Source organism: Tachysurus vachellii, chromosome 17 (assembly GCF_030014155.1).
Source record: "Tachysurus vachellii isolate PV-2020 chromosome 17, HZAU_Pvac_v1, whole genome shotgun sequence".
NCBI lineage: Eukaryota > Metazoa > Chordata > Actinopteri > Siluriformes > Bagridae > Tachysurus > Tachysurus vachellii.
In genome coordinates, this window is record NC_083476.1 from 21,383,771 (window position 1) to 21,393,741 (window position 9,971).

Sequence of the window (9,971 nt, forward strand, 5' to 3'; positions counted from 1 at the left end):
ACACACAATCTCGCTTATCAGCTTTTCTAGTTTCAGAGTCATCGCTTCTAACGCCTTGTACGAAGGAACCGTCATCATTGCACTAGAGCTGATTCCTGAGTCTTAAACCTGGATTAAACTCGCCTTTAACTACCAAGAAACATTATGCAACACTGCTGTGGTCCGTATCCTGAGGTTTTCTGGATTGTACTGTACACATCAGCAGAAATGATACGTCAGCGTCGATACTGACGTGACCAGCAGGGGCAGTAGAGCATCGTGTGATACTGTATCTGTAACTGACTAGACAAAGTAGTCTTAAAGCGTCTCAAATCGCATCCTTAAAGAGATAATCAAGGACCAGTTTTGTATTTAATTGAAATTCAATATCTCTCTCATGAGCCCTGACAATGGGGGCGGACTCATCCCAGAAGAGGCCACACCCACAAGGATAAAAACGCTTCATCATAGACGGACAAGTGGACATGACTAAGCTGATCCTGCAGAAAGTTATTTGTGTGTGTGTGTGTGTGTGTGTGTGTGTGTGATGAGCCATGTAACATATGTCATCATCTATATTTAAGAATTTTTTTTAGAAAACGAATAAAACGTTCTGACCGATGACATTTTCACATTTTCTTCCATAATTATTGTTTCTGTCTCTGAAGCGCGGCGGAATATCAGCTCTTACCCTCAAGTAATTTCACCTGACAGAGATTCTGTTCAAGCGTTCACAAAACGCAGAAGAAAAAGAAAAAAACAACAAAGAAGATTAAAAACTCTGACAGGTGACTTTATGGAACGTTTTCTGCTTCGTTCTAATACAGACGGACAGACAGACAGACGGACAGATAGACCTACCATGCATGTCTTTGGACCGAGGGAGGAAACCGGAGTACCCGGAGGAAACCCCCGAGGCACGGGGATAACATGCAAACTCCACACACACAAGGTGGAGGCGGGAATCGAACCCCCAACCCTGGAGGTGTGAGGCGAACGTGCTAACCACTAAGCCACCGTTCCCCCCCAGAGCCAACAACCTGTCTCTGAATATTGATAAAGCGACCACTCTCAGCTGAACATCGACCGCACATCGCCTCTACTTCTTACGAAGGCTGAGAAAATCCCAGACTACGTTCTACAGAGGGACCATTGAGAGCATTCTGAGCAAATACACAATAATTACATCCATGTCTACAGAACCATCATATCAAAAAGTTTACATGCTGTTTTACACTGTTTTTTTTGCTCTTTACACATGCTGTCTCACATGCTGTCTCACACGCTGTCTCACACGCTGTCTCACATGCTGTCTCACACGCTGTCTCACACGCTGTCTCACATGCTGTCTTACACTCTGTCTCACATGCTGTCTCACACGCTGTCTCACATGCTGTCTCACACGCTGTCTCACACGCTGTCTCACATGCTGTCTCACACGCTGTCTCACACGCTGTCTCACATGCTGTCTCACACGCTGTCTCACACGCTGTCTCACATGCTGTCTCACACGCTGTCTCACATGCTGTCTCACATGCTGTCTCACACGCTGTCTCACACGCTGTCTTACACTCTGTCTCACATGCTGTCTTACATGCTGTCTCACACGCTGTCTCACATGCTGTCTCACACGCTGTCTCACACGCTGTCTTACACTCTGTCTCACACGCTGTCTCACACGCTGTCTTACACTCTGTCTCACATGCTGTCTTACATGCTGTCTCACACGCTGTCTCACACGCTGTCTCACATGCTGTCTCACACGCTGTCTCACATGCTGTCTTACACTCTGTCTCACACGCTGTCTTACATGCTGTCTCACACGCTGTCTCACATGCTGTCTCACACGCTGTCTCACATGCTGTCTTACATGCTGTCTCACACGCTGTCTCACATGCTGTCTCACGTTTCAGTCGATTGCTGATACTTTACAATACCTTATGTAACTGCTGCTATAATACTAATGTGTTAATTCCAGTATTTCTGCACACGTAATATTGTTTGGACATACAGTATGTACACTGGTCGGCACTGCTTTTGTGTATTGTCTTTTGTGTATTGTGTTTTGTGTAATGTCGTATTATTTGTTTACACTGTGTCCTGGAGAAATGTTGTCCCATTTCACTGCAGCTATATATGGTTGAAATGACAATAAAAGCTTCTTGACTTGACTTGAACTTAGACAGACAGACGGGTGGACAGACAGACAGACAGACAGACAGACAGACAGAGATAGATAGATAGATAGATAGATAGATAGATAGATAGATAGATAGATAGAGACTTCACTGTGTTAAAAGTAAAGGAAGGTGTTTGGTTGTAGAATGAGGATGTGAGGTAGTGGGGATGAGCTCATCTCTTATCTTTACTGCCGCTTCCTATTTTTCCGCAGCCCGAAGGCAGAAGGTGATTTGTAATCATTAAAAGCCATGCTACAGATCTGCAGGAGTTGTGGAAGCAGCCCCAGGTGGCCTGGGGTCAGGGTCGTCGCTCCGTTTCCACTTGAAAATGTTTCGGCTCTGTCTGGCGCGAGCCCGTCCAGGCTGTATTTATGAGAGTAATTGTGTGAACATCGTGTGCCATGTGCAGGTCAGGCTCACCCTGGGGTCCTTTCATTATCTTGGCACAAACGCCGGCTGGAGTAATCACGTCCTGGCCACAATGACACGACGGAACGTGCTACCTGAGGAACAGGATTAGTTCATCGTCGAGAAGTTTGACTTCAAGTAAATAAACTCAGAGTAAAGTCTGTCACCTTGGCATTTTGTGTGTCTCTATGATGAGTGTTCTCGTTCTCGCGCTCGTTCTCGTTCTCCACTCGGCGTGACTAATACTGCCGTATTCCGCTCGGCGGGAGGGATAACGCCGGGCATTGCTGACTAGATAACAGCGCGTAAACAAATAGATGTAGCAATGTGGCAATTTCAAATCTCAGGCAACGCAGATAGCAATCATTAGGAGGCATTGTGAACATTGTGAAGGACAAAATAAAATGCACAGCCTATAAAAATGCACATAAATTTACACAATGTGTAAGGTGGTGTCTCTCGCTCTCTCTCTCTCTCTATCTCTCTAGCTATCTTTATCTCTCTCCCTCTCTCTATCTATATATCTCTCTATATATATCTTTATCTTTTTCTCTCTCTCTGTCTCTCAGTGTGAATCACCTTTGATCTTAGGGAAGGATCTGGAAGGACGTCTGTGCCTCGTCTTCTTTAATTGCTAACGTTTGCAGTCATTAGTTCCTCCCACTCAGGAGGACACGATATCTAATGAGCGTTAGGTTTGACTTCACAAGCATTTAGATAGATCTTAATCAGAGAGGCAGACGTTGTGATGCTCCCACCACCGTGCTTCACTCTATTATTTTAAACAAAATTATTCAGGAAACAATTCTTTCACCAAACCTGATGAGATGAATTAGTGCTGGCCTTCATCATCATCATCATTGTCACCTTGGTGTTACTTTTTGCTAAACAAGCACAAGTTCTCACTCACTCTCACTCATCTCAGGCGTCATTGGGCATCAAGGCAGGATACACCCTGGACGGAGTGCCAACCCATCACAGGGCACACACACACTCTCATTCACTCACACAATCACACACTACGGACAATATTCCAGAGATGCCAATCAACCTACCATGCATGTCTTTGGACCGGGGGAGGAAACCGGAGTACCCAGAGGAAATCCCCGAGGCACGGGGAAAACATGCAAACTCCACACACACAAGGCGGAGGTGGGAATCGAACCCACAACCCTGGACGTGTGAGGTGAACGTGCTAACCACTAAGTCACCCACAAGCACAAGTTAAATACATTAAATAACAAAACTGAACGACCGGAATTGTGATTTGTTTTTCCCGCCGCCGTGTCGACCACCACGGTGCGAATCACGTCGTTTCCATTCTCTGTTCTCCTCCGTGAAAAAGGGATCAATATGATTTCTGTTCATTATTAATGTCATATCCCTTCATCATCATCTTCCCACACTATCCCCACGAGACCCCTGTAATCATGCTCTCTGTAGAACATTCCTTCACCTCCGCCTGAACATCAGGATCCAGCAGATAAAACATCACAGCGTTTGAAGTTCAACAGGACGAGCGCCGGATATTTCAGATCATCAAGGCTGCTTTCATGTCAGATCAGACTAGCGATGCTAATTTTACACCCACTTAGCACTTTAGCAGATGTACTGTATCACTGAGTAAAAGCTCTCCATGTAATGAGTTTATTTACTCCTCAGTCCAAAAGCATGCTGTTTGTTATTACATTTATTATTTTATAGTTTTTTTTCTCTTCATTTCTCTTTGGCGATTTAAAGCCTCACACCACGCTTTCATTTATCTAAAACAATGCTAATCTTCCCTGATGAATGGCTCATTAGCTGCGTCGTCACGTTCTAATCAAATTCTTGCACAAACAAGAAGTTACACTTTAATGCTCCGTGTTTTATCTCGTGTAAACTTTTTTAATAATTTTTTTTATTGTCATCTTCTAGAAACAATCCGTTGTCATAGAACCCTACTTTCTTCGTTGCTGGGAAACACTTCTTTCTTAGCTTTAAAGAATGTCACTCACTCACTCACTCATCTTCTACTGCTTATCCGAACTACCTCGGGTCACGGGGAGCCTGTGCCTATCTCAGGTGTCATCGGGCATCAAGGCAGGATACACCCTGGACGGAGTGCCAACCCATCACAGGGCACACACACACACTCTCATTCACTCACACAATCACACACTACGGACAATTTTCCAGAGATGCCAATCAACCTACCATGCATGTCTTTGGACCGGGGGAGGAAACCGGAGTACCCGGAGGAAACCCCCGAGGCACGGGGAGAACATGCAAACTCCACACACACAAGGTGGAGGCAGGAATCGAACCCCCAACCCTGGAGGTGTGAGGCGAACGTGCTAACCACTAAGCCACCGTGCCCCCCCTTTAAACAATGTGTGTTTTTTTTTCTTTTATGTGGTAAAGCAGTTCCTCACTACATCACTCACTCCAGATCTACTGTATGTTCAGAGATATGAGATGATTCATTATTAATTAGAAACTCTATCAGGATCGTCTTTGCTTAGCGCAGCTTTTTAACGACGGCTAACGCTCCTCGATCTCGTTTACGTTAGCAGCTTTATGTCATTATTATTAAACTACTGACGTAGTTACTGGAAAATAATCCACACGGGGATGAAGATGCGGACCAGGAAGTGGATTATTTTCCCCAGTAGAGGCTCACATTGTGTCACGTTATGCTATGAAGCCATTTCTCGCTACATCGAATGCTGTGGAATGACATCGCTGACCTTTCCACTGACACTGGAGACTCTTCCTTCCACAAACGTCTCCAGAAATCTTCATATCCAGCTTCGATCATATCACGGATCAGACGTTCTTCTCTAATCAAGACTTTTTTTTTCCTTTTTTTTATTAGATTATTAGATGTAAAGCGTCCAGTATACGTACGAACATTTCGTCCCTACAAATGAGCTGTTCCTATAGCAATCATGAAGCGGATCTCGTCACACTTTGGAGCCATTTATTACGTCACTGACACTGACGTGAGAAACCTGGATCATATCACGGATCATATTTTCTTCACGATAGAAGACTTTTTTTTTAAAACCTTTCGGTGATCCGATGACGTGGAGCGTCCCTAGAAAGGAGGTGTTACTATGGCGATGATAAATGATGCACACCTTCTGCTTCCTGATGTCAGGTATGAAGGAAGAGAGAACATCATGTTCGAAGCGAGTCTCAATATTACTCGGACCTTCGTCTCCTTCTCTACACACACTGCAGGATTTTAAAGCTTCTCCTGCTGAAACACGTTCGTGGTTCCAGGTGCAATTACAGGAAATCTCACGTTCTCAGACTAACAGGAGAAATCTTCAGTTACTGTACATAAAAAGTGCCGGTTAATGATACGGTCTCCTGGGATCTGTCCGGCTGCAGCGAGCTTTCTCACGCACTCGCAAATGACTTCTTTTCTTTCCTTCCTTCTTTTTTTTTTTTGTTAAGATGCACAGCACGATTCATTTCAGCTCTTTGGCATGTAAGACAAATGGATGTGCTTTCTGAGCACTCAGCGCTTTCTGTTTTTATTTCAGTTCTCTTTTCTTAAAAAAAAAAAAGAAAAAGAAAAAAGAAAGAAAGAAAAACAACAAGGACAAATCTGTTCTATTGTAAATAATACAAATAATAAACAAATAATAACAAATTCTTTTTTTTTTCAATTTCCACGTTTTCAATCGGTTTAAACAAAGGAATAATTTTCTGGTTGCGAGTTTGTTATAAAATGAGTTGGAACAGAAACCCGTCATACGATTAGACGCATCGTTTATTAAACGACAAAACATTTGATGCGTTTATTATCATTAGCCTTCGATTACGTGCAGATTTTCTCTATAATTCCATCTAAAGTGGGAACTAAACCGAATTTAGAATTTAGAAATATTTCAAAGCAAAGTTAACGATCAGCTATTTAAAGGTGTGATGTTGACCCTATTCACTGTTTTGTTCAAGAATTGGTTTTGTTCATGACTCAGTTATGTTCATGACTCAGTTTTGTTCATGAATCAGTTTTGTTCATGACTCAGTTATGTTCATGACTCAGTTTTGTTCATGACTCAGTTTTGTTCATGACTCAGTTATGTTCATGACTCAGTTTTGTTCATGACTCAGTTTTGTTCAAGAATCGGTTTTGTTCATGACTCAGTTATGTTCATGACTCAGTTTTGTTCATGACTCAGTTTTGTTCACGACACGGTTTTGTTCATGACACGGTTTTGTTCATGACTCAGTTTTGTTCATGACTCAGTTATGTTCATGACTCAGTTTTGTTCATGACACGGTTTTGTTCATGACTCAGTTTTGTTCATGACTCGGATTTGTTCATGACTTAGTTTTGTTCATGCCTCATTTTTATTCATGACTCGGTTTTGTTCATGACTCAGTTTTGTTCATGACTCAGTTTTGTTCATGACTCAGTTTTGTTCATGACATGGTTTTGTTCATGACTCAGTTTTGTTCATGACTCGGATTTGTTCATGACTTAGTTTTGTTCATGCCTCGTTTTTATTCATGACTCGGTTTTGTTCATGACTCGGTTTTGTTCACGACTCGGTTTTGTTCATGACTCAGTTTTGTTCATGACTCGTGTGTGTTTGCTCCACAGTTTGGAATCTCCAACACGTTCCCTGTACATGGAGGCTCCTAAAGGTGTGCAGATTCAAGCCGAAGCCGGGGACATCCAAGCCACCTGCCGAAGCGACCTGCGTCTGGAGTCAAAAGACGGAGAGGTAAAATGTCTTCACTACACACACACACACACACACACACACACAAACTCCTTGCTGAAACCACAACACCTTGAACAAGTTGATCCTCTTCACATTTCTGACATCCCCATCTGCCTCCGCTTGGTATCCAGACGAGCGCGGCTCTAGATCCCATATGCTGCCTCGGCTTGCTCGGAGCCCTGAGCTCCACGCTCAGGCTGCCATACATCAATGGCAATTACAGGAGATAATCCACGACCCAACATTTGGAGGGAGCTGATAACCTCGTAAGAAGCACATTTGTTCTTGCGGAGTCTTAGAAACTGCAAGATTATCACCATATGTTCACAGAATTTATGAATAATTACAACAAATCCTGTGGGCTACGAAGAGCAATTATAGACCTCCGTGTTCTCCAGGTTCTGGAGGTGAAACCGTCAAGAAAGGTTGTGATGATGAACCAGTAGCTCTGACTGAACATGGCTGTAAGTAGCTAGCCTTAATCATGCGGTTTATATCATTGCGATCGTTCGTATACGGAACCGTTTCCATAGTAACGGGTCCCTCAAAGTGTCGTTTAATCCTGATAATAAGCGTAGAAAGTAAAAGTAGCGACGTTTAACAGAACGAAACATACGGTCGCATTTCCTGTTCGAATAATACACCGCGCTTACGGACGGAGTGTCCAGTGTCAGTGAAGACAAGATGAAGCTGAAGACAAGATGACGGACATGTTACATTTCTCAGTTCCAAGAATAAAATACACCGAAATCAGGTTTGATGATGGATTTTCATGTTAATTACATGTAACAGAAAACGTCACGGGAGGTCAAAGAGAGTTCAGTGAAGGAATGTTCATTTATAGCCGTTATAACGTAAAACCGTCTTATGTACACGTACAATAACAGTGTAATGACCTCCACAGTAACAGTGTGTCTTATGTACACGTACAATAACAGTGTAATGACCTCCACAGTAACAGTGTGTCTTATGTACACGTACAATAACAGTGTAATGACGTCCACAGTAACAGTGTGTCTTATGTACACGTACAATAACAGTGTAATGACCTCCACAGTAACAGTGTGTCTTATGTACACGTACAATAACAGTGTAATGACGTCCACAGTAACAGTGTGTCTTATGTACACGTACAATAACAGTGTAATGACTTCCACAGTAACAGTGTGTCTTATGTACACGTACAATAACAGTGTAATGACCTCCACAGTAACAGTGTGTCTTATGTACACGTACAATAACAGTGTAATGACGTCCACAGTAACAGTGTGTCTTATGTACACGTACAATAACAGTGTAATGACCTCCACAGTAACAGTGTGTCTTATGTACACGTACAATAACAGTGTAATGACCTCCACAGTAACAGTGTGTCTTATGTACACGTACAATAACAGTGTAATGACGTCCACAGTAACAGTGTGTCTTATGTACACGTACAATAGCAGTGTAATGACTTCCACAGTAACAGTGTGTCTTATGTACACGTACAATAACAGTGTAATGACTTCCACAGTAACAGTGTGTCTTATGTACACGTACAATAACAGTGTAATGACTTCCACAGTAACAGTGTGTCTTATGTACACGTACAATAACAGTGTAATGACTTCCACAGTAACAGTGTGTCTTATGTACATGTACAATAACAGTGTAATGACTTCCACAGTAACAGTGTGTCTTATGTACACGTACAATAACAGTGTAATGACTTCCACAGTAACAGTGTGTCTTATGTACACGTACAATAACAGTGTAATGACTTCCACAGTAACAGTGTGTCTTATGTACACGTACAATAACAGTGTAATGACTTCCACAGTAACAGTGTGTCTTATGTACACGTACAATAACAGTGTAATGACTTCCACAGTAACAGTGTGTCTTATGTACACGTACAATAACAGTGTAATGACTTCCACAGTAACAGTGTGCCTTATGTACACGTACAATAGATAGCTGTAGTAACAGTGTAATGACTTCCACAGTAACAGTGTAACAGTCTCCGTATTCCTCCATCATATCTTATTCCTTACCATAATATAAAATTTCTAGTTCTTTCTTCAGCATTACAGCAGTTCTCACTTTTCACTGCCAGAATCCAGATACCTCGTCTGCTCTGCAGTCCCTCAGAGGTCCCGATACAATTAGTCCTAAAAAAAAAGGAAAAAGCCCTCCAGCTTTGCCTCGCCGCTCAGCTTTGCTCTGTAGCAGATGTCTGGAGACTCAGCTGAGACCACTGCTTAAAAAGTGTTCCAGGTCATTTGATAGAAATGTTTCCCTCAGGCTGTCAGTAATGACTCCTTTTACCTTTTTTATATCCTGACGCTTCCTCTAGCGGCCACCGTAACGCTCTCTGGAGTCTGGTGCGAGAGAGAGAGAGATAGAGAGAGAGAGGGAGAGAGAGAGACGGTGATACGGTCGAGCTGAGAGTTTTGTCTGCTCTGTTTGTGATGATCATTTCATCAGATGGTTTTCCTTTCTGGTCTGGTCCATAGCATCCATAACGTTGCTCTACAGACAGACAGGACGTGTTTCCTGCTTGATAGACGACTGCTCGGGTGTCTGTGAGACGTGACTCCGTGCCACCGGACAGGAGACATACAGTAACGTGTCGTTTTTGTGTAATCTGTGTACTACGACATCGGCGCTAGCGTGCGTATTTTTAAACGATTTATGC

The 9,971-nt window shown here is 42.9% G+C and overlaps 1 protein-coding gene across 4 annotated transcripts in view; it reads left to right on the forward strand.

Annotated features, from left to right (window-relative positions):
- The window catches only part of sgcd (sarcoglycan, delta (dystrophin-associated glycoprotein)), a 173,553-nt gene that overhangs the window by 159,715 nt on the left and 3,867 nt on the right, over positions 1 to 9,971 (forward strand). For all 4 annotated transcript variants that reach the window (XM_060891604.1, XM_060891605.1, XM_060891606.1 and 1 more), the window contains exon 7: positions 7,168 to 7,291. In XM_060891604.1, coding sequence (XP_060747587.1) covers positions 7,168 to 7,291 — 124 coding nt within the window. The remainder of the gene's footprint in view (positions 1 to 7,167; positions 7,292 to 9,971) is intronic.